This window comes from Spermophilus citellus (assembly GCF_964194105.1).
Source record: "Spermophilus citellus genome assembly, chromosome: 12".
In the NCBI taxonomy this organism is placed as follows: Eukaryota; Metazoa; Chordata; class Mammalia; order Rodentia; family Sciuridae; genus Spermophilus; species Spermophilus citellus.
The window spans coordinates 114,309,035-114,334,128 of record NC_138198.1 but is presented as its reverse complement, the minus strand read 5'-3'; the positions used below and the strand labels follow the sequence as shown (position 1 = coordinate 114,334,128).

The window sequence follows — 25,094 nt, the reverse complement described above, 5'->3', positions numbered from 1 at the left end:
TGAAACAGAGCAGCTTTTTAAAAAATGCAGTAATTCCTAGTCCCTTGTTTTCTTTAGCACCAAAGGCTTTACCTTCACTGTTGCCAGTTCCACGAGCAAATCCTGAACCTTGCTGTCACCTAAGCTGCTGCACCTCTGTAACCCCAAACAATGTATTTCCTCTCTGTAACCATGGTGGCCTCTTATTTGCTAACATTTTTGCCCCTATAGTTTTTCTTTCAACTCAGTAAACTCTTTGTCTCCTGATCCTCATATTCTCCTGCTTTTTCTTGGTAGTACTGGTGGTTGGACCCTACTGGGGGTGAACATGCTAGGCAAGTACTCTTTCACTGAACTACATCCCCAGCCCATCTATAAACTTTTTAAGGCTGTCTTTCCTTGTGTAGTCTTTATCCCTTGTTTAATTTCTCTAAATACTTGCTCCTTCTGGATGTGCCCAGTAAACTCTACCTCAGTGCCTGGCTTGCAGAAAGGAGCAGGAAAACTAGTCCATCAGTCTTCCTTCTCTAAAAAGCTGAATTGTTACAGAGAAGTCACAAAACTGATTTGTACCATTATAAATCCTAATTTTTTTAAAAAAATATTTATTTTTTAGTTTTAAGTGGACATAATATCTTTATTTTATATTTATGCAGTGCTGAGGATTGAACTCAGTGCCTCAAGCATGCTAGGTGAGCACTCTACCACTGAGTCACAACCCCAGCCCATAAATCCTAATTTTTTAAAGTCTTAGTTTGACTCCTTCCATATTCTTGGAGATGGTAGCTTTAATTTTCTTTAGCCCCTAAATCTCTGCTATTGCCCAAGTTCTATATTTAATCTTACTCTACTCTTTTTCTCAATTCTTTAAGCAGAATTACTCAGAAAGGAAAATCATCAATTGAAAAATGTCAACTTCCTGACAAATCCTTCTACATCTTTACCAATCTCTCCTTCCTGCTAAATCACCTCTCTCTCTCCCACAAAATAAGGTTTCAATATTCCACTTAGAGCCAATTTCTCCTTTTTCCATCTTGGCCCAAATCCCTAATATCTCTATGAACTTACTCCATAAATTGTCTTCTCTTTGATGGAATCCTGTAACCTCTCACCTGCAGTTTCAGGAGAGCCCACCTCTCAAATGTAAAGCCTTGTATTTCTCCCACCTTTTCAAGAACATTGATTATACATCTATCCAATGAATCTTGCACTGCCATTTTTCCTCAACAAACTAATTTGTTTTTGTTTTCACATGTTCACTTCTTTTTTTTTCTTTTTAAAGTTTTTAGTTGTAGACTGACACAATACCTTTATTTTATTTGTTTATTTTTATGTGGTGCCAGGGATCAAACTCAGTGCCTCATACATGCTAGGCAAGCACTCACCACTGAGCCCCAACTCCGGCCCATATGTTCACTTCTGAATCATTCTTTATTTACATATTTTACCTACATCTGAACCGCCAGCAAAAGCTCAGTAACTGACTCATGTTAGGTGGGCGCTGTTGACATTTCACTAAAAGTAAAAATGGCTTCTTCAGTAACCAAATCCAGTGGTGAATTTTAGATATTTCCTTATCTGACTTCCATTGAAATCAAAATATTGACTGTCTTTACCCTTTTTAAATGTTAATCTGCTAACTTTTACATGGTATGAATCTCCTGGATATTCTCCAATTTTCTTGGTTTTCTCCCTTATATTTTCTTCTCTAAGCATTCTTTAAATGCAACTGTTCAGTTATATCTTGCCCTTCATTCTCTTCTGTTCCCACTGGAGAGGATGGGAAATCAAATGCCAAAATTTACTGCAATCCCTATGGATTTTCTAATTTCTACCCCACCAAGAAGTCATGTTAAGCACTTCCTTTTTATGATCTATTTAACAGGCACACGTTTCTCTTTGATTACTTATAGTGAAAAACACAGAAATCACGCCACAAAAACCGACCCCTGAAATGGAATTTGTCATCTTTTTAAAGTCTCTTTCTTTTCTAATTTCTTCTAAAAATATTAAAAATAAATGCTTGGTCCTAAATGGATTACACCTGTAATCTTAGCAACAACTTGGGAGACTAAGGCAGGTGGATTACAAGTTCAAGGCCAGCTCTGGCAAGTTAGCAAGACCCTGTCTCAAAATAAAAGTAAAAATAAAAATAAAAAAGGCTGGGAAGTGGCTCAGTGGTAGAGCACCCTGGGTTCAATCCCAGTACCAGGAAAAAAAAAAAAAAGGTCTCAACATTCAAATGTTTATAAAACCAAGTTAAAATATCTTAAATCCCTTCATGATCATCATAAAATAGAATTAAATTATGTTAATTATATTTGATTATGCACTTTAAACTCTACTCACCCAAAGGCTGGTCAGTTGTTTGCTCTTTATTATCTATATAAAGATAAAGAAAGCAAAACAGATGTTATTATTTATGATACAAATATTTTCAGAGCTAAAGATGTGAGAAAAGTAATGAATGAAAACATCAGCAAAGTCATTAAAATGAAGAATATGGTAGAACAGAATTCACTAAAGGCTGGAAAGGGGAGGGGAGATAGACAATGGGCACCAAAACACAGAGGAGGTGAAGGAGTTCTGTCATACTATACCCAAAGGTCTTAAAAACAGAATACTACAGGGACACAGCCACATCAATATTTATAGCAGCACAATTCACAATAGCTAAACTGTAGAACCAACCTAGATGCCTTTCAGTAGATGAATGGATAAAGAAAATGTGGTACATATACACAATGGAATATTATTCAGCATTAAAAGAGAATTAAATCATGGCATTTGCAGGTAAATGGATGGAGGTGGAGAATATACTGCTAAGTAAAGTTAGCCAATCCCCCAAAAACCCAAATGCCGAATGTTTTCTCTGATTTAAGGATGCTGATTCATATTGTGGTTGGGTGGGGGTGTGGGAGAATTGGATGAACTCTGGATGGGCAAGGGGAGAGAGAGGGGGTATTTGGGTAGAAAAGGTGGAATGAGATGGACATCATTACCCTAAGTACATATTTGAAGACAAATGATGTGACTCTACTTTGTGTACAACCAGAGATATGAAAAACTGTGCTCTATATGTGTAATATAAATTGTAATGCATTCTGCTGTCATATATAACAAATTAAAAAAAAAAAACCCGCAACTGCAGTCTACAACACATATACATTTTGAAATAATTAGAGAAGCATTTGAAGGTTCCTTACACACAGGACTGATAACATTTGAGATAAAGATGCTAATTATAGCGTGATATGATCATTACACACTGTATACATGTATCAGATTACATTGTGCTCCATAAATAAGTACAAATATTATATGTCAATTAAAATATAAAGAATTTAACTCTGGGTTCAACTGCAAGCAAAACAAAATAACAAAAACAAAGAAAGACTTTAAAAGAAAAAAAAAGTACATCTAGTTCCTAATAACTGATTTACTGTTTTAAAATTTTCAGATTTTTAAATTAGTGCTTTAGAGTTATGTGTTATAGCTGGGTTCATCCCAACAAATTCTTATATGCATGGAATTCAATTTCAGATCACGATTCCCCACTTTTCCTTTCCATCCTCCCATCCCTCCCCTGTTGTCCTTCCTCTATTCCTTTCATTCATCTATTTATATTTGATTATTTTACTTATACATAAAGGTGAAATTCACACACACACACACACACACACACGATTTTTAAAGAATTCATTCTGTATTACCCTTCCATTTCCCATCCCTCCATTCTGCCTATAAAATCTTCTACTACTGATCTTCCCTTTAAGACTTTCAAATTTTTAATAAAACTATATAAGGATGAATGGAACTGGAATCAAGGTAGGGGAGTTCATTTGATAATTGAATGACAAAACTGGGGTAATAATCCTTAATACTTTACTAGCAATAACAATCTGAAAATGGGAGTGGTGTTAAGAATAAGTACCAGCAGTAACACTGATGCTTTGGTTGGCACTGTTATAATTGCTCTCTACACAACAGATTTAATTAGACCTCACTTTACCCCATGAAGTATGTGTTATCATCAACTCCATCATACAGATAAAGAAAAAGGTTCAACTCAGTCACTTGCCCAAAGCTGTCAAGCTGGTAGTAGCAAATCTAGATTTTGACTGAAGGAGTCTCATTCTTGATCCTACACTCTTACCGTTATTCTACATAGAATGAAATCCCTCTCACCCTTGAAAGCCACCAGGAAGAGAGGGAGGGAAAGATGCAGTTCAATCCATTGTATGCTCACTTCTGTAGGGAGGGTAACTATTCACACATTTAGTAATATAAATGCTACAGGAGCCTATTACAAACACAAATTTTGCCCACGTCACTTTTTTTTTTTTTTGTACCAGGGATTAAAACCAGGAGTGCTTAACCACTAAGCCTCATTCCCAATCCTTATAATATTTTATTTAGAAATAGGGTCTTGCTGAGTTGCTTAGGGCCTCACTAAGTTGTTGAGGCTGGCTTTGAACTCGCAATCCTTCTGCCTCAGCTTCCTGAGCCATGGGGATTACAGGCATGTGCTACGGGCCAGCCATGTGTCCCTCTTTTTAAACTCAAATTTTTTGTCTCTATGAATCTTGGGGAGTTAAGGAAGAAGAGGGGCAGGAAAATTTTAGAAGTTTAGTAATGGATGTAAGCAGAAGGTTTTATGAAATAACTTCACAATGTTCATGAAAGGGCAAAAAATAATAAATTTAGGAAGAAGGATTCAATGTAGACCAAGTGAAACAACATCTGATGGTTCTCAACTGTATTCAGTTCTGAATGTTTGAAGCAAGTCTCAGGCTTCACATGAATTCAAGGATATCACAGCAAGGAAACTGATACATTTTGGTAATTGTGTTTTTTTTTTTTTTTTTGCTTTATCTAGGTTGCCAATAGGCAATTAGCACAGCTCAAACAGCATTTAGAATGATAGATCTTTATTAATGAAATAGAAAACTATTAATTAAATAGTTTAAACTATTAATTAAATACCTCATTTAATTAATAGCAAATAGCAAATAGGAGCTTGGGTATAGCTCAGTAGTAGAGTGCTTTCATGGCATGCACATGGCCCTGGGTTTGATTCCTCACATTGCCAAAACCAAAAACCAAACAAACAAAAACTCCAAACAAAAAACACACAAACTAATTATGTGTGTTAAAATAATGAGAAATAATGACTTTCTATAGACATTAGATTATATAATTCCCTTCTTAATGAATTGCTGCATGCTTTTACTTTCAAATCTATTCAGTCTCACAAATCTATCTGCACCTTTTAGAATGCTCATAAGCTATACTGACATCCTCTGCTTTACATTTTGATAGACCTTTTATCCTAGTTAAAGTCTTCCTTTATCTTGTTCAGAAATCTGTTCTAATTAAAATCAGCCTAGATTCTTTTTTTTTATTGGTTGTTCAAAACATTACATAGTTCTTGATATATCATATTTCACACTTTGATTCAAGTGGGTTATGAACTCTCATTTTTACCCCGTATACAGATTGCAGTCACATCAGTTACACTTCCACTGATTTACATATTGACATACTCATGCAGCCTAGATTCTTTTTTTTTTTTTTTTTGACAGAAAAGAAGACACATAATTTGTTTATTAGATATTTGCATTTTGTCAATCTCAGTATCTCTCTTCCCTTCTTTCCTTTTTTTTCTTTTTGATGGTAAGGGATGAATTTTTTTTAATACCAAAGATAATGTTTTTGTTGCTGCATTTAGTGTACTAAGTACAATTTCTTATATACAAAATCAGCTTGTGGAGTACTTGTAGCTGTGATAGGAGGCTCAGTGCTGCTTGGCTTTACCATGGGTCTTGGAATTCTGCATTTTTTTCAGTTTTTGCTCTTGTTTTCCTGTGTCATTTGTGACAGTGCCTTCAGAATTGTTTTAAAACTGTAAATCTGACCACAGAACTTCTTTGTTTAAAATCTGTTGGTAAATTTGCTCATAGAACAAAACAGAAATGCTGTAGCCAGCGTACAGTGTCCGGCTTCCTGGTCTCTAGGCAGCTCCCTGGAAAAGTTCTGCATACTTCCTCTGCCATTTGGCTCCTCCCAAATGTAATTTCTCAAATGGACCATACTGTCTCAGGCCTGTGTGCAGCCTAGATTCTTAATACAGCCTGCATATTCCTGCCATCTGTCAGTCTCTTAATGGTCACTGAGAAGCCTACCTGCATAGTGCCAGCTTTCCCCATTCACACACATCTCACCTCAGGTGAAGGTGACCTACCCAGCTACTTCAGATGCATTCTTTGTCTCCAGAATGGATAACATGGGCTAAAGTATGACCTGTTCGGAAATGTAGCCTGTCACTTTTTTTGTAGTGCTGTGAATCAAACGTAGGGCTTCAAGCATGCTAGCCATGAGTTGCACTGAGTTGCACTCCAGCCACTATCACTCTTTCAAACCTACTTCCCTTTTACCAAATTAAAGATCATCATATTACCCATTAACTCTTGTTTATGATATAAGGAATAATGCACAATTATAAAAAATACAATAGTATTTTATGCTGCCTCAAATACTTAGTTTTCTACCATTATTTTTGTTTCACTTGCATGAAATTCAACTTCATGTAAGTAATTTCAACTCTAAATTATATTCTTTCAACAAAAAAATTACTATTATTACTGTACCAAGAATTATCTATGGTGTTTTTACTGTATTCAATCACTTAAAAATTTAAAACTAGGGGCTGGGGTTGTGGGTCAGCGGTAGAGTGCTCGCCTAGCATGTGCAAGGCCCTGGGTTTGATCCTCAGCACAACATAAAAATAAATAAACAAAATAAAGGTATTGTGTACAATTAAAAAAATATTTAAAAAAATTTAAACTAAAACATTTTATGTTTGTACTACTCACCAGGATGCCCAAAATCATTTAGTTCATCTGAAACAGAATAAGGGAAAATATATTATTTTAAATAATCTGCCAATTTCACACAAACAGACTAGAGAAGTAGTTTTTGAGTTCTTAAATTATGTCATAATGTTTTATTAGTTTAGAACTTTTCAAACTAAATGAAGAAGCCATGCAAATACTGCATAGGAAAGAATGCTGTTGTGGACATCATTTAGGACTATTAAGCTACTGTTGCTTTCATTAAATACTGAAAATTTAAATAAATTCATTCTCAATTTGTTCAAAGTTTTAGATATTCTGGCCAATTATGGGGGGGGGGACTCACAAGAGGTCTATTTGTGGCAACTGTAAACTTCTTGAAACTAACAAAACTTTAATTTTAGAACATTATAAAATTTACAAAACTACTGAAAGATAGTGAAGAGGGTTCCTGTACTCACTGACTTAGTCCCCCCCCCCCTTTTAACCTTTTAATCATCTTAGGTTAGTATGATGTATCTGTCATGACTAATGAGCCATTTTATATTCTTTTTTTTTTGTTCTAGGACTCCATTTAGGAAACAATTGCTCAGACATTCCTTATTTCCAATGAATGTGACAGTCTTGAGGAGAAATTGGTCAGGTATTTTGTAGAATGTCCCTTTACTGGGCTTTACCTGACGTTTTCCTCCTGGTTACTCATGGTTTCTCAAAAAGTGATTATGCTTCAGGGAAGTAGAGTGGTACCCACTCTGGGTCATCTTACCACGGCTCAAGAACAGTTAAAATATTCCAAGCAAATGTCCATGTCAATATAGCCACTATTTCTAAAATTCTTCAAAAAATTTTATGAAGGTAAAAAACTAACATTAACAATACATTGCAAATGTTATACTATTCATAAAGTGTTATGCAGAAATTTTATTATTATGTGTGGCATAAATCAATCTGAGAGTGGTATGAAGCAGTGCGTGGGGTGTGGAAAATTTCTTCTGCCTTCAGTCTTAGACTACACTCATTTCCAGTAGTTATGTCAGCACATTCTTAGCAAGGCTGTTTGTCATACAGTTAGGTGCTTTGGGCATATTCTGCATTCCATTGTGGGGGACCCTTCCTCTGGCCTCCTAAGTGATTGTTTAAAATCTGTACATGTGCATTACTGCTGCAGTTTTAACACAGGACAGATTCCATGCTACCCAAACCCCTAGACTTCACCTATTCAACCTCTGCCCCTTGTCCTAATCAAACATTTTAACAAAATACACAAAATGAAATAGAGGACATTATATTTTGTAGGTTAAAAAAAGATATAACATGGGATACTGTTCACAATATGTATCAATTAACCAACTATAAAATATCTCATCTTTATAGGCTCTTTAGAAAAAATTGGATCTAACTTTTCATTCTGAAATTTTTGGAGCAACTTCACCACTAGACTTTCATCTCTACGTGTTCTGAATAGAGCTGTCTGAAAAAAACAAATTTTTGTATTTTTTTGCCACTGAAAAAAATTACTTGAGAAATTGTGCAGGTATAGAAGCAGGATGGCAGGGTGATAATCACATGCATCACCATGAAGCCAAATGACAGTGCTCTCTTTTTATTTATTTTCACAGTGGTCAGGTATCTAATATTAGGATGTTTAAAAGAAAATATGCAATTAGGCAAAAAGGAGTTAGAGAGATGTTTGATGAGTAAATCTTCACATGGCTCTCTCACCTAGGGTTAACAGATCATGGATTAGAACTCCCTTATGTGAGAAAATTCTTATTTATTACCATGTACCAGGATAAAAACAATAGTTACAGTATTTTAAAGTGATATGATATGAAAGACAGGAGATATGAAAGACAAGAAAACCAGAAAACATGATTTAACATTATTTTCTTACTTTATCCAAGTAGAACCCAAGATTATGTAGTAGTCTGAAGAGGCAGCAAGTGAAAAAATACTTTGCTATCCACAGACATAATTTTACAAATCAATGTGACAGCACACTAAGGGAAGGTATCTAAGTTTTAATATTTACTCTTTACTCATTACAATTTAAGTACAATGTTTGGCTAATTAAAATATATTAGAAGTTTGTGTTGAAATAGATTTTCCATTTTTTACATATTATGGAACAGGTGACTATAATCTATAGATTTATAGCTTAAAAAATTCTTGTATTATTTTCAGAATATTTACTATTTGATTAAAACATGTAATAAACAACAAATCTCCTGTTCTGAAACTTTTATAGTAACTACATTTGCATTTGGGGGGCATCTTATAAAGGCTAACAAAATAATCTAAACAAATATTCATGACAATATAGCTACATATTATATAAATTTTTGTATAATAAAAATCAACATTAAGGATTAATCACAAATGTTCATTATTTAAACAAGTTTTGCAGGAGCTTTGTTATATTCAACAGAAAATCAACTTAAGACTAATAATTTCAGAATTTCGGTTTAATAGCATCTGTGGCAATTCATAAAACTTCAATGACTAACATACATTATTCTTCAATCAAAATAATTTCTTAGAGCTAGTATTTTTTCCATCACTGCACTCAGTAAGCTAGAGCACTTCACCAGTCCCCAGAGCAACCAGCATGCAAGAGCCTTGGTCTTGAACCAAAGAATTACACTACCTTCAGTGCACTCCACTGCCTCATCTGTTCTTCCTTGTTTCAGAGAAAACAAATTTGAATATATTATATTTCATGATCTTATGAAGGGCAGCCATCAAGCAAAGAGATAAATAGCACAAAAACATGTGGGCACACCAACCCATGCATCACCATCATCTACTACTAAGAACAGGATCACACACATAGTAAGCTTCAATAGCATAAACTCCCCAATTAAGCTGTTCATAGTGGGGATTGTTAAGTAATAATTATGTTTTCCTTTATGAGTCTGTGATGATTACTTTTTAAAATGTTTTATTAAAAATCTTTTTCTGGGCTGGGGTTGTGGCTAAGAGGTAGAGTACTTGCCTAGCATGCATGAGCCATTGGATTTGATCCTCAGTAACACATAAAGTAAAATAAAGACCTTACAACTAGAACTAAAAAGTAAGTATTTAAAAAAATCTTTTTCTATCAAATCAAGTTTTTTTTGTATGTAAAGCTTTAAAGAATATGTTTTTTTGCCATGAATGTTTAAACTAAAATTTTTCAAGAAAATTAAAATTACCTAAATGGCTTTTGTTTGGATTCATTTTGCTTTTTGCATGTGACTCTAGATATGAATTTAGTGTGCATTCTCTCAAATTCTATATAAATAATATAACTCCTGACATCAAACACACTGTTAAATAGTATGGGGTTAAAATGTAGAATTTCTTTTGCATAAATGTTTCAGTTTATATAGCTTATATTATATGAGTAATACAGCTTACCTATGATGACATCTACCTTCTTGCTATCCTGACTGTCTCGATCATTATAAACATGACACCAGTAGGTTCCTTGATGTTCTAAATCCACATAGGGCACCTGTATCAATATCAATATTAGAACACATTTTAATGTACTGTTACATTCATTTCCATTAGAATATATTTATGGAACTTACACCGATACCATTTTTAATTGGCTATTCTTTCTATTTACATGTAGTTATTTACCTCTCAGAGGTTAACAATTTAGGAATAATTATTAAAATAATAATTTACTTACATATTGGTTTTCCCCAAGTGCAGGATTAAATATCAGATACTAAATTTATAACCACATTTGTCAACACTTTATATTTTACTTTCTTATACTAACATTAGGAGGAAATCCTTGATTTTACAATGTAATGTTAGAATGTGCAAGTATTAAAAGTTCATTAGAGTAAAACTGAACCTCAAATCATTATATGTCATAATAACCAAGGTACATAATTTTACATAGTTTTGTAACTGCAATATTATTATATACATAAATGTCCTATGTAAGTCTTAATTTGGCTTATGATATCAATTAGCTAAAAATTATTCATTAGCAAAATAAAGCTTTATTTGAGAAAGTTATCTTATTTACGTTAAATACATTTTAGCACTGTATGTAAAGTTTTAATATTTGGTAAGGAAAATTTATTCTTATCATCCCTTCTTTTAATTTATTCTACATACATTTTTGGTAATAGCTTCTATTTCCTATTACAGGGAGAATCTTGCTCTGGGTTATACAGTACAGTGGGTTATAATTATGTAACTTTTATCAATTAATTAAACTTAACTTTCATGATATCCTTTTATTTATCTATAAAATAAGGGCAATGAAATAATATATTACCCCTAAGATCTCTTCCAGTTCTAAAATATAATAGTAAAGAGTAAATTATATAAATTTGTACATTTATAAAAATGTACCTCTTAAAATGATTTCAAAACAGCCTTGTAAAATATGAATTTCTATGTTGCAAAACTGTCAACCACAATTTACTTTCTTACTCAGTTCTAAAATATATTTACTTTATCAAGTCTCCTTAGAATATGTTGAAATAATGTCAAAACCAAGATGTTGTATTTGAGCATTATAAACATTGTTGGTAATGATTATATAATTTTTTGGTTAACATAGATACAGCCCTTATTATGAAATGAAATAAAGTCAGCAGAACCAATTAATTTTAAATCAAAAGGGACTTGAAATAAAAATATTGAAAACATTCAAGCACCTTGAAGAATATGAGTTTTAGTGTTCACTTTTCATTTTAACTCTACCATTTATTTCCCCAAACCCCCCAAATCAACTACCTACCATGTATAGCTTTTTTGTCTCATGTGGTAATGGTGATTCATTTTTGAACCACTGGTAGTGAGGAATAGGGCTTCCAATAGCAACACACTGTAAAACCAATGTGCTGCCTAGCATTAGCTTTTGGGACTTTGGTTCAACACAAATTTGCAACCTGGATTCAGACAAGCTATCCGGACTTCCTTAAATTAAAAGAAAAAAATCTCTAGGTTAAAAATAAAAAACACATTTTTCCTATAATTAAAAAAATACATAAGTCCAAGCTCACTATTCAGTTTTTACAATCTTTAAAAACATTTGCCAAATTAAGTTTCACAAAACTGTAGTATTATCAGAAACATTAAGGGATGTTCTGAGGATAAGCAAGTGCTATGACAAGTAAGTTTAGAATACTCTGAATTAAGCAAAGTTAACAGGCAGGTAATGGGGAGAAAATAAGCTTGAGATGGAGATGCTGTGCATGAAGGCAGAGTAATAGGTAATGGAAACTGCAGGGTAGAGGAGCTCAGCAACAGGGACCAGACTGAGAAGATTCTGTGTTATCTTAGAAGATGGCATGAGCATGCAAATGTGCATATGCACGAACACACACACACACACACACACACACACACACACACACACACGAAAGATGATTAAACCACATGGGGTCAAATCTTAGTGACTAGTTACAATGTATTAGACAAAGTATGTATGTGAGCTTTTGTTACTATTTTGACACTTTGAAGTTCTTTTAAAGTAAAAAGAGTTAAGGCAATTCATCAATCAATATTAAACTTCTTTTGTCACTTACTCCGGAAGCTTTCTGTTACTTCTGTCACATCACAAACATCCAGCTGTGACCACTGGCTGAATTCAAAGGTAAGATTATTATTAACACGACAGACATAAAAGCCTGCATCTTTTACATGCACAGTGTTAAAAATAAGTTCTGATGCATTTCCATATGGAATCTGTGAAGGAATAAGGGAATATAAGTGTATATTCATCAAAAGGCATCTTAAAATATATGACATAATTCATGATACAAATTTGGTAATTTTCCCCCTCCAAGTTCTGAAATATTAAAAAAAAAACCAAATAATAGCATTTGGAGTTATTTGGGACTTGAGTTAATAGAAATCAAGAGCCTTTTTTAAAAAAAATCATTAAAAGGAGTGAGATGTCCTCCAAATATCTTCCTGAAACTAATAGAAAAGCTGCTCTTCTATAAAAACAGTTCAAATGTTCAGTACTGAAAGGATTTGCAACTGCAACCTTTATAAGTTAAGTAGCATATAACATGATAAACATCACTGTGGTGTGGAGAAAACACAATTAGACCTGGCTATAACTTTCAGTTCAGACCAAATGAGCTGTGAATACATGGACACATTATTTCACCTCATCTACAAAATTCTGTAAGAGGATAATCTTCTTTAACAAACCATATCCAGCTGGGCAGAAAAGGGTTATGGAAAGCATGTAAGTGATGGAAGGGATGGCCATCCAGGGTCTCCTGAGTTCTTCTGCCTGGGCTCTGTCAGTGTATTAAGGTTTCTTTCACCTTTGCTGCTCCCAGCAATTCATCAACTCCACCCAACTTGGGCACACTGCCAAGGGGCTTCCTCAAGTGCTGCCTCATTGTGTTACAGCAGCCCCTTGCAAGGTTATTTCAAGGAGACTGCAACTCTTCCTTTCCATACCCCAACCAACTCAACTCTCAGTACAAGAGCAAGAGCATTTCACTGAAAATGGAACTACTGGGATGAGAGGCTGTACTTAGCATGGCCTGACAATCCTTTTATGTTACCCTGCTAAGCCTGCTTTCCTATTAGATGATTCAGTAAACTTTCAAATCTCTTGCAATCCTACTTCTCTCAGGCATTGAATACAGAGAGAAATTCTTTCCTCTTGCTGCCACTGAATCACAAACCCACCTATCAGTGCCCATGCCTATTTATAACTGCCCTCTTCCTTCCTGTTCAGATGGAAGATGCATCTTTCTAACAAAGACTGCTTGGGCTAAAGACCTGTGAAGACCCACTTGGCACCTCAAGAGTTAGTGTGAAGATTGTATTAAATGAAAGACATCTGGGATTAAACAGAAGCAGAAAAAAGTCTTCTCATATGTCCCTTTTCTGACTAAAAGAAGAAAATTCTGGGAAATGAGGCTGCCATAAATTCCCTCCTAGGGTAACTTCTGCTCCTTGGAAGGTGACCAGAGTAAACCTACTATAAATCCCCTCTCCAGTTTTATGGCTATGAAGAACAGGAAAAGACTCAGCACCACTCAAAGATTATCAAAAACTTTCCTACTCCCCTTATTCTTCTAGAAATTCTTTGTTATTTTCCACAGAAGTTTCTATGCAATTTAGGTATTTAACCAGTTAGCAAGTAACTTCTTTGTAGATTCCTGTATACATATGAATAACCTCCTTCTCTTGCTATTTGCAGGTTCCCATCACTGGAGGCAGAGCAAACACTTTTCTTTTCCAAAAATCCCATCCCCTCTGATTTTGCTCCTGCAATGCATCTATTTCTCCCATTTACTCTATCACTCTCCCAAACACACTCTAGTACCTTCTACCTTAAGTCAAAAAACAAACCTGCCTTGACTCCACATGCCTCCTCCAGGAAGTACTGAAGAAGCTGGCCACCCTTTCTTCTTGAAATACTTTATTTTTTATTTTTCCTGGTTTCTTTACTGGTTCATCCTTTAATACTGAACTCTCAATGTTATCTATCACCAGATATCCAAACTGCCTAGCTGATTCACTTGGATGTATAATAGACATTTCAAATTTAACATGTCTAAAGTCAAATCCTTGATGTTTCTCCCTAAATCTATTGCAGTCTTCTCAACACCTCAGCATAAATATGTCCCAGATGCTCAAGTGGAAAACCTAGTCACCATCCTCTACCTTTCTTCCTTCTTCCTCATGTTCCACATCCTAGCTATCAGCTGACCAACTCTATCCAAAATACAAGCTGAAATACCCTGGGATCCATCTCTACTGCTTTACCCAACTCCATACTAGGGTTATTTCTTTTCCAGCACAGTCAGTAGATACCTGGTCTTCTTGATGTTCTTTGTTTCCTTCAAATGTTTTTGTGTTAAAAACATAAATCCTCCCATACTACTTATCTTGCTTAAAACCTTTTGTGGCTTCTCACTTTATGCTTATTTTCTTACCACATGCTTATTTTCTCCTAGCTCTGAACTCAAAGAAATGATCACATTTGCTTACCATCCCCTCCCCCCGAAATGGGCAGGGACCTTGCATTTCACTGCTCCATTGTCATGCCTTCAAATGTGACCTGGCACAAAACAGGTGCTCCACAAATACTTAAGTGGATATCTCCTAAAATAGACCGAGGAACATAAGAGTGGTCTGGTAAAACTTGACTTGTTAGAATTTTCAAATCCACTACAGGGCTGAGGATGTAGCTTAGCGGTAGAGCATTTGCTTAGCACATATGAGGTCCTCGGTTTCATCCCAACAGGATACACAAAAAAGTCTTTTCTAAAATCCACTTTAGCTCTTCATATCTAAGATGTACTCCACAACCACTACACTTACACCTTTCTCCAATCAGGAAAAACCTTAAAAATGTAGGCTTAATGCAGTAGGGTTTTTCTATTACTTATCTTGCAAAAGGTGTCTATTCAAATAAAAGCAACTTTGCAATAGAAAAAAAATGGTAAAAATACTTTTCACTACTATGTTCCAACAGCCAAGGCACATATTTAATTCTTATAACTCCTGATGGTAGGAGTTCATGTGGTGAATAACAGTAGTCAGGGTTCCAACACAGACCTGTCTAGCTCCAAAACCTACATGTAATCTTTTTACTACATTCCATAGTTGCTCTACTTTACCTATGAAGGGATGGAAATAAAAAAAATGATATAAAACCACAAACTTTTTCTATGGTTTAAGGTGATCCCATGTAAGCAAAAATCATAATCTCATGGCTCTTTTACTTGGTTAAGATTTGCAAATGGAGCCTTGGCATCAAGTTTTGAGGATGTTGATACTGTGACGAACAGGTTGAAAAGAAAATGCATGGAGTTTCAAGGTATAATGTTGGAGAAAAGTGGGTGAAGGAGAGGCAGTGAAACAGAAAAGCCCACAAAAGTGGATATACATGGGACAACTAGACAGAAATCCCTAATGGCAGGGTGGCTCAAAAAATTTCAAGAAAAGATAATTCTAATATGTGATTTTAAATTACTTATTGAGAGGTGCAGGCATCTAATCCTTCTACAAGTGGAATAAATGCCCCACTATGTGAACCTTAATTTTACTTAAGAATGGACAGGACCAGGGGTATGGCTCAGTGACAGAGTGCTTGCCCAGCATGTGCAAAGACCTGGGTTCAATTCCCAGCAAAAGAAGAAGGTCTATATCTTCTAAAATAACATAGTTCTGTAGAATTTTTCAAATACTAACATTGTATTAGCTTTTCATCTAGCCTTCAAAGACTTTTAGCTAAGAATTGTGGTTGAAATATAATCTGTTGTAAAGAAATTGGAAGATATGTTAAAATGTACCAGTGATGGTTCCTATTTGCTAACACTGTTGCCCTGAGTAATCCCTATTTCCCACAATTTTTATAGTGGAAAACTGATTTCATTATTGCTTACATTGTTTTGGCAATTTTGGAATTATGTTACCATAATAAAGATTTTTGAATACTTCATTAATAATATTAACAATATCTATCAGACTCTTAGCCAAATTCCTAAAATTGCAGTTAGGACAAAAATATTAATTAATTTTCAATCTTTTTCTCTTCTTGAAGAAATTAAAACACTTAAAAAATTACCTCTTTATTCATTTTGAACCATTGGTATTGTACAAAAGGATGTCCAGTTGCCCGGCAACACAGTTTCACAAACTGTCCAGCCAAGACTGCCTTTGATTCTGGGTTTACAGTGATCTTTAATCCTTAAGAAAAAAAAAAAGTTGTGTAAATAAAGTCACAAAAGATGGGTTCTCCTTGTATATGTCTGAAACCCAAAAAGGAAATATTTTGAAAATAACCTGTATATTAATCTTTGTCATAAATGTGTTTATTCAAATAAAAGTAACTTGCTTCTACATTAGTTTATGAGGTTGTGAGCTGTAGATTTTATAGAATCTTGAGGAAAGAAACTTACCTGCAAAAGACATTGATTTAATCTATTTCCACATGACTTGAAGAGAATTACATTTCTTCAATTCTTAGACATGTTTTCCCTACATTCTAATACTTCTGAAATCAGGATGCGCTTCATAGCAGACGCTTGCCAAGCAACAGTATACTGTAGTTCTCAGGGCCTGTTCATGCAAATACCTGGTCCAAAATGCTCACATGGCTGGGATTTCAACTGAGTTAGGTGCACTTTTAGTAAAATAAGAATTAAATTTAAATGTCTGCTGTGGGGTCTCAATGTGTCACCTAAAATTCGTGTGGTGGAAATAGTCCTCCAGACAACAGTGTTGGGAGGAGGGCCAGTGGGAGGGGTTTAGATCATGTGGGCTCCATCCTCACGAATGGATTACTACACTATAAAAAGAGCTCTCAGGAGTGAGTTCACTCTCTTGCTTTTCTGCTATGTAAAGACACAATAGCCATGCTTGCCATTCTACCTTGTGTCATGTGAAGCTAAAGCAAGAAGGCCCTCATCACATATCCATGCCTTGATCTTAAACTTTCAGCCTCTAGAAATGGAAAAGTAAACTTTGTTCTTTAGAAATTACCCAGTCTGGCTGGGTGTGGTGGCACATGCCTGTAATCCCAGTGCTCAGGAGGCTGAGGCAGGAGGATCACTAGTTTGAGGTCAGTCTCAGCAACTCAACAAGGCCCTAAGCAACTTAGTGAGAATTTGTCTCAAAATAAAAAATAAAAAATGCTGGGGATGTGGCTCAGTGATTAAGCATCCCTGGATTCAATCCTGGGTTAAAAAAAAAGGGAAAAGTAATTTCCTAGTCTGTGGCATTCTATTTAGTAGAACAAAACAGATTAAGTAAGATGATAGCATAAAAATGTCATGAAATGATCATATTATGACTTAGCACTGATATGAAACCTAAGCTTTGGGGTAATCTATTTTCAGCAATAGATAACTGACATTACAAAAACCTCCAAAGTTAGGAAGTTTTATATTTGCCAAGATTATAATTCATAAAACTTGGTTAACTTATTTTCAGGAAGAAGAAAAGATCATTAAAACTTCCTGATCCTACTTGTTTTCTCACTTATCCTGAATGTGATCTCAAAACTGTTTTTTTTTCCCTCTACAACCCACTAATCCAAAGTAACAAAATAAGATTACAAGTAATGAGGAGAGATTAGAAATAATAGCAACCTTAATATATCAGAGGTACTAAGCTTTTATTAAAAAAACTGCTTAAAAGTAAAATGTGAAACCATACCAGAAAGATACCAAATATAAACAAAACTTGAGTAAATATTTATTGCATACCTAGTACAATTGATGATCTGGAGAAATCCTAGACAGTCTTTAGCAAATTAGTACAATTTCTCAAAAGAAAAAAAAATTAAAGCTCTTGACAGGGGAGAGACTTCAGTTTCATTAATCATTTATATTGAGGATGAATGAAGTTCAGAATTTTTCTGAAATCTGTGACACATATTGGTGGGAAAGTCACAAAACTATATTTTATTTATTTATTTTTAAATATTTATTTTTCAGCTTTCGGTGGACACAACATCTTTGTTTGTATGTGGTGCTGAGGATCGAACCTGGGCCGCACGCATGCCAGGCGAGCGAGCTACCGCTTGAGCCATGTCCCCAGCCCCAACAAAACTACATTTTAATGTCTCCACATTTATCATTATCTACTTGGGAAGTCTTACAGCACAACTTTAAAATGTAGATATTCTGATTTTCCAGGTTTAGGTATGATAAGAAGGGGAGACAGTTACAACAATGATGAAAAGGAAAAAAATAAATCTGAAAAAAATAGCTTTGATTAAACTGGCTTTAAATATGGATGGCCTCAGTACCTCCAGACACAATCAGACTGCCCCACCAGTTCCTGCAGGTTTCCAACGGGAAAGGTTGCAGCCTACCATCATCTGACCAGTTACTCAGGATTAAAACTTGGAGCAGTCATCCTTGAATGCCTCCTCCTCATTCGTCATTCTGCACTTGCAATCTGTATGCAAGCCCTGTCCATTAAGCTTTTCCATGTCTCACCATCTTTCAGTACCCCAATCTTTTTTTTTTTTTTTTTTTTTTTGTACCAGGGGTTGAACCTAGGGGCTCTTAACCTCTGAGCCACATCCCCAGCCCTTTTTTCTATTTTATTTAGAGACAGGGTCTTGCTGAGTTGCTTAGGACGTTGATAAATTGCTAAAGCTGGCAAAAAAAAGTACCTCCTCCTACCTTAGCCTCGAAAACCACTAGGATTAAAGGCGTGTCCACCACACCTGGCTCAAGTGCCTCAATCTTAATCCAAGCTGCTGTTAGCTATGGAGTGATAATAAGCCTGTTCACTTATTTCCTTACTTCCAACCAACAGTCCAAATATCTATTAAAACATAAATTAATTCAAAATCACTCCTGTAATTAAAACCCTCGAGTGCCCTCCCACTATACTTGGAATAAAATTCCAACTCCTTACCACAGTTCACAAAGCCCCACATGAGCTTTTCTCAATCATTCAGGTCTCTTACTAAAATGTTAGCAGCTTCTCTGGGAAACATCTCTAAATTAGCTACCTTTCCACCCCAAGTTCCCTATTACCTGAAATACCCATTCTTGCTGCCTGTCTAACCTATTAAAATAAAAACTCTGTGAGAGCAAGGACCATGTTTGTCTTAATCACCAGTTTACTCCACACCTAGAGTAGTGCAGCACCTGTCAAACATAGTGCTACAGTGGGGTTCAACATGCAGTTGTTAAGTGAATGTGCAGAATACTAAAAATTATTGTAGCAGTAATTTACTGGCTGTTTAATATGCACCAGCATTTTTATCATTACCCTCCCAAATAACTATAAAATGTAGATATGAATTATATCTATGTTGCAATAAAAAGAAGTAATTTGCAGAAGATCACACAAATTATCTCTTTTTTCCTTGTAAAAAAAGGCAGAACCAGGATGTGAATCTGTACTTTCTCCAGTGATTGTCAATGTATTCTCCACAGTAATCTCATTTTTGCCCCAGTAAGTCTTTCTTACTGAAGGCAGTGTTAGGCAAAGCAACTCTGTACCATAATACTGCTTACAAATTTACCATGGCATGTATTCTCTGTAATTATATAAAAAGACAAGAGACAATAACTACAGAAATTAAAAGGCTTTCTTCCTAGAGAGTCTTACAATGGAATAAATGACTTTACTGGAAGAGAATCACATGGCATAGATGTTCTAAAGGCATCTTTCCTTTGTGTGGGACACAAAATTAAATGATTTCTAAAGAAGATTCCAATTCAGTTTGTAAACTGGCCCTATACCAAAAATTTTAGTACAGTCTAGTCTTTAACAACAAATAAATATATTTTGTTGTTATGTATATACACATACAGATATATGTATACATATATGTATGTGTGTGTATATATATAAATAAATAAACCCTATCACTTATTGCTTCAAAGACTGAGAATTTATACGCAAAATGAGATTTGGAAACTGGCCCCAGTGAGTAGTAAAGCAAAGAAGTTGCAACACCTCCCATTTAAACCACACACATTTCCTTCCTCCCACGATGCCTTGTATGACAGGGAACCATGGTCAACCCTTAACCACCCCTGTGCAGCGCCAACTAGTCAGAAGGTGCTGAACAAAGGTAAGGAAAGAATCTGGCACCATGCTATGTAGGATGTAGCAAGGTACACAACTGAAAGTTCTATTTTAAATGGTGAATGCACAGTTTCCTGGCAAACAAGCATATTTTCAGATAACATCTGCAAAGAAGTCAAGAGAAGTTACTTGATTTCCTGTAAGCCTGGGAGAATGTGACTAGATATGATGGAACTAAGGATTGTGCTTTACAAACATACACACACACATACACACACACACATATTATATTAAGCAATAAAACAAAGTTTAAAATATTGCTAGAATTACAAAAAAGGTAAATTAGGACGATTCTTGGTTTGAAAAAAGGATTCATCATAGGTTCACTTTAAGTTATTTTCACAATTCATGTAAATATTGATGTAATTTACAAACACCCTTTCCAGAAACAGATCTATTGAATGTGTTTAAATACATCTACTTTCAGAGGCCATGAACAAAAAAAAAAAAAAAAAAAAAAAAAAAAAAGAAAAACAAAAACCATCAGCTTCCAACTAAAACGTTTTCTCAAAGTTACTCTAAAAATTTCTAAGCTATCACAGCAAACTATCAATGTACCCTACAGCATTCCAGAATAAACACCCCTCCTCTTCCTGTAAGGTAACATCTCCCCTTTTATACAACCAGTGCATGCCCACGAATGTCCTTCTTACATGTCAATTTGCATCTATGAGGCTAAATCTAGTCTCCCACATCCATCCCTTGTTGTGCTGCAAGGGCCCAAGACTGAACACTCCACACCCAGAAACACATTTTTTCAGACCTCACTTAATACTCCCTTTCCATCTCTATTTTTTAATCTTATTCCCATCCATACTATCTCTATCTTTTTTCACTTGTTGTTATTTTCTTTTTCAGGAATAATTGCCAATTTTCTGGATCCATGAAACAAGCAAAGACCCTTATAAATAAGAAATAGCATTTAAACACTTTTAAACTTGGTAATAAGAAAAAAAAATTGAAATCCATGGGTCAAAGAGGCACCTGAGGTAATAATCCATAACTAAGTTTCTCAAATGACCTAGAATTTTCTAGCATTTTGAAAATGGTACTTGATTCAGCAGACCTAGTTTTTAATCTTACCTTTGTCAATAACTAACTGTGACTTTGGCCAAACGATAACTTCCAGAAGTCTCATTTTCCACATAAGTATTTGCTGGTTAAGATTAAATGTTCACACTTCACTGAGGTATGAAGATAAAATTGAAGTTCAGGTATTTTGGACACTAAAGAATACTGTTCAGTAGTCTCTGCACTTATCTTAGAGATATCATTTGACAATAAAAATAGATATAAAACATAATGAGTATGCTACAAAGAATTCAAGAATAAAAGTGATATGAAATCAAAGAAAGGGGTGGGGGCAAATGGAAAAGATGCTCCTGAAATCATGTGCTGTGTCATAGGTATCCTCAATGAAGCATCTTTTATATGAAGAATGAAATAAAAACAGCAATATCACAAAACCAGGGTAAGAAACTTACCTGGTTTCATCCTAATGAATTCATCCTAATGAAATTCATCCTAATGAAACCCACATATACAATGTTAATTATCTTTAAATGTCCTCACATTTCCAGCCCCTGTTCTACCAATTGCAGGTAAGTATCTTACTTCCTTAGGTAATCATTTCATGATCTACATAAATATAATTGATCGAGCTTATAAGTCTGTGCTCAAAATGTTTTCACTTAGAATAAAAGAAGCAAAAATATCTTGAATTGCATATCTAAATTTATCTACATCTTCCAAGACTATATATGCCACTATTGTTGCTTTGGGATCAGAGTCTTTGACCCTTAAATACAATAAAGATCTGAAATAAGATCTCTGGTTAAAAACAATTTTAGCACATTTGATTACCTCCTTGTCCAATTCCCAAAGGAATAAAAATAGAGAAACACTATGAGTGCTGGAAACCAGGAATGGATACCAGCCACACAAAAACACAGAACAATTTCTCCAACATATAGTTCAAGCAAGACTGAGAGGAAGCTGGCCAACTACCTGCTGTGGAAAAGTGCAGTGAGAGAGAAAGCAGAAGGGAGGAACTTTAGTCTGGACTTCAGAAAATGTATTAGGTGCCAGAGCCTAAAGACAGCAAGAATTTCAGGATGAGTTCACGCCTAAAGACAGCAAGAATTTCAGGATGAGTTCACACTCACCTAAGACTTTACATTAAACGGCCACTGAAGTTGGCTCCAAACCACAGGTATTATTCAGCTAGAGATGGAGGAACACTCACAACTTTAGCTACTTCTGGGCTATCAAATATATAAAGGAAATTTGGCCAGTGTCTTAAAAGACATATCAAATACTACAGTTATCTCTCAAGGTTATTTCACATTATTGTTTCATAACAATTGGAATGGAATACAGCAAACTAAAGTTCTTTCTGTCAGAATATACCTAGAATTTCCCCTCCTCCTTGCATTTAGACTTGCAAAGACCTGTTCTAAGGCTCACAGCGTCTTTGACAGAATTCATATTATTAACCCTAACCAGATCCCTATCAGAGCCCCTAACATCAGAGAAAAATCATCTGACCCCTATCAGAGAAAAATCATTAGACTTTCTGTGGAATAAGGACTAATATCATCCTGTGAAATGATATTAACTACAAAATACAGAGAAAACATTAGAATATTTGTTAGTTTTTACTAAGATTCAAGAATATAGTACACTGAAAAGGAAAACTAGAGATTAGATAAACTTACTTTACATATACTTATTTTTACAGTTGTCCTGGCTATGATGTTTGCCTCCCCTACTAGACTATGACCTTCAATAGGTAGAAACTATTATTTAATTCAGCTCTGAATTCACAATACTTGATGTCTGAGATAGCAAAGTATTGGAATACAGTAAAGGTTTACTTAATGAATGAGCAAAGTCACAAATTGAGGTGATTCTATCAGAGCTTGCAATCTTCTCTTTTTAAAAATATTTTTGATGTTGATGGACCTTTATTTTATTCATTCATTTAAATGAGGTGCTGAGAATCAAACCCAGTGCCTGACACATGCCAGGCAAGCACTCTACTGCCGCAGCGGCACTCTACCACTGAGCCACAAACCCAACCTCAGAGCTTGCATTCTTAATATAATTATAAGAGTTTTTATTTTTGATAGCATTGATATTAAAATTCTTCTTTATAAATCTTACATTTCTTTATTATAATACCTATAGTGTAAATTTTAGATTACTGGGGAGCTATAGATATTAAACTAACAATAGTTTACTGCTTCCCAAAATTACTGAGCTTTATTAAATCCCCAAAATATTTCCTTTTAAATAAATAAATAATATTCAAGTAACAACCAATTTTATTGATACCATGTGGTTAATACAACAAAAACCTTCACAGAAACAGCATACAAGTGGTAATATAAAAACTGTTTTCCTATTTCCTACAAAATAGCCCTATGGAATGATCTTGTAAAAACCTGTTTGCCACATATCAGAACAACCTGAACAGGGCACACTGACAGGAGAGTGCTCTTATTATTTGGAGAAAAGCGCAAAGAGCAAAACTGGATTTTTAAAAGGAAGATTACTGATGTTTACTAGGGAGGCACTTTACCAGTTGCTGGCTTGTCAAAGGTCAAAATATAAAATATTATTTAAAAAATTCAGGCAGATCATTACATATCAATAAACTTATGACTCAATTTCAGTGAAGCCTGGTTTCACATACCGAAAACTTTAATTGGGAACCATAGATTTCAATGTCAGTGACTGCACCACAAATTTAAGAGATGTGTTTGGTCCCTGTCACTGTCTAGAAACAATTCAACACATCATTACTCCATGTCACTCCTGCTCTTCTGACAGACAGAACACTCCACTCATTTTATAGAATTGATAACCAATGGTCAGAATGATTGAAAAATAGAAATGAGATTCAAAAGTGTTATTAAATTCCAAGAGAAGTTTCTTAAGTTTTCAGAGGCCTTATTGTTCTATAAAGTATGAGAACTTAGTGCCCTAATCTGGTGGATTTTGATCCTCACAACTACTGTGTACTCACTATTTGAGGCATTGGGCATATAAAAATTAATAAATAGTATCTTAAGAAGTTTACTGATTGGTGATGGACAGAGTTACATACTATTAGCAGCTAGTTATTCCTAGCCTGCAACACTTGATATGAAGAGGCAGTGGGAAACAAAAGCCAAACATTTAAAACTGTGCATATCTCAAAGGAAGCATTTACTGGTGGCTTATTTTACCATCTACATTAATAAATTGGGATGACTTGGGAGTCCATGTTTCTTCTCATTTGTTCATGACTTTTTGGTTATATCCCCAGCATCTGTTGTTTCTGTTTTCCATACAACAGGTCTAATTTTGTTTGGTGATACATGTGGTTCCTGGAAAGCTGACTCAACCCAATTCACTACTGGCTTTAATCCAGGCAAATCAGCACATTCCATGTCCCTGGCTACAATGACAGGTTTAGGGACAGGGAAGTATACAAAACTAATTAATGAGAGTGAATCTTTTGATTTTTCTGGGAATGTGGGGACAAAGATGCATGAGACTAGGAATGGATAGCAGACATCTTGGGCTAATGGAGCAACAGTCTTAAAAGGAAGCTTATGTCAAGAGAAGAACAGCAAAGACAAAAACCAACCAGTCCCTTAGAAATAGGCTTTTCAGTCAGGACAAGCAATGTATTCCCTTTATTCTATCAGTTTGAGTTGGGGT

At 34.9% G+C, this 25,094-nt stretch overlaps 1 protein-coding gene across 3 annotated transcripts in view; it reads right to left on the bottom strand.

The window, feature by feature from the left end:
• MALT1 (MALT1 paracaspase) overlaps positions 1–25,094 on the bottom strand; it is a 68,038-nt gene that overhangs the window by 29,721 nt on the left and 13,223 nt on the right. For 2 of the 3 annotated variants that reach the window (XR_014018192.1, XM_081262631.1), the window contains exons 3-9: positions 16,393–16,514; positions 12,374–12,533; positions 11,584–11,762; positions 10,233–10,329; positions 9,481–9,513; positions 6,855–6,881; positions 2,329–2,361 (exon numbers count right to left, since the gene is read on the bottom strand). Coding sequence is in view for 2 of the 3 variants with exons in the window: in XM_081262631.1 (XP_081118757.1) it covers positions 2,329–2,361; positions 6,855–6,881; positions 9,481–9,513; positions 10,233–10,329; positions 11,584–11,762; positions 12,374–12,533; positions 16,393–16,514 (651 nt within the window). In the remaining variant the exon portion in view is untranslated. The remainder of the gene's footprint in view (positions 1–2,328; positions 2,362–6,854; positions 6,882–9,480; positions 9,514–10,232; positions 10,330–11,583; positions 11,763–12,373; positions 12,534–16,392; positions 16,515–25,094) is intronic. The other variant, XM_081262632.1, reaches the window with a different exon arrangement.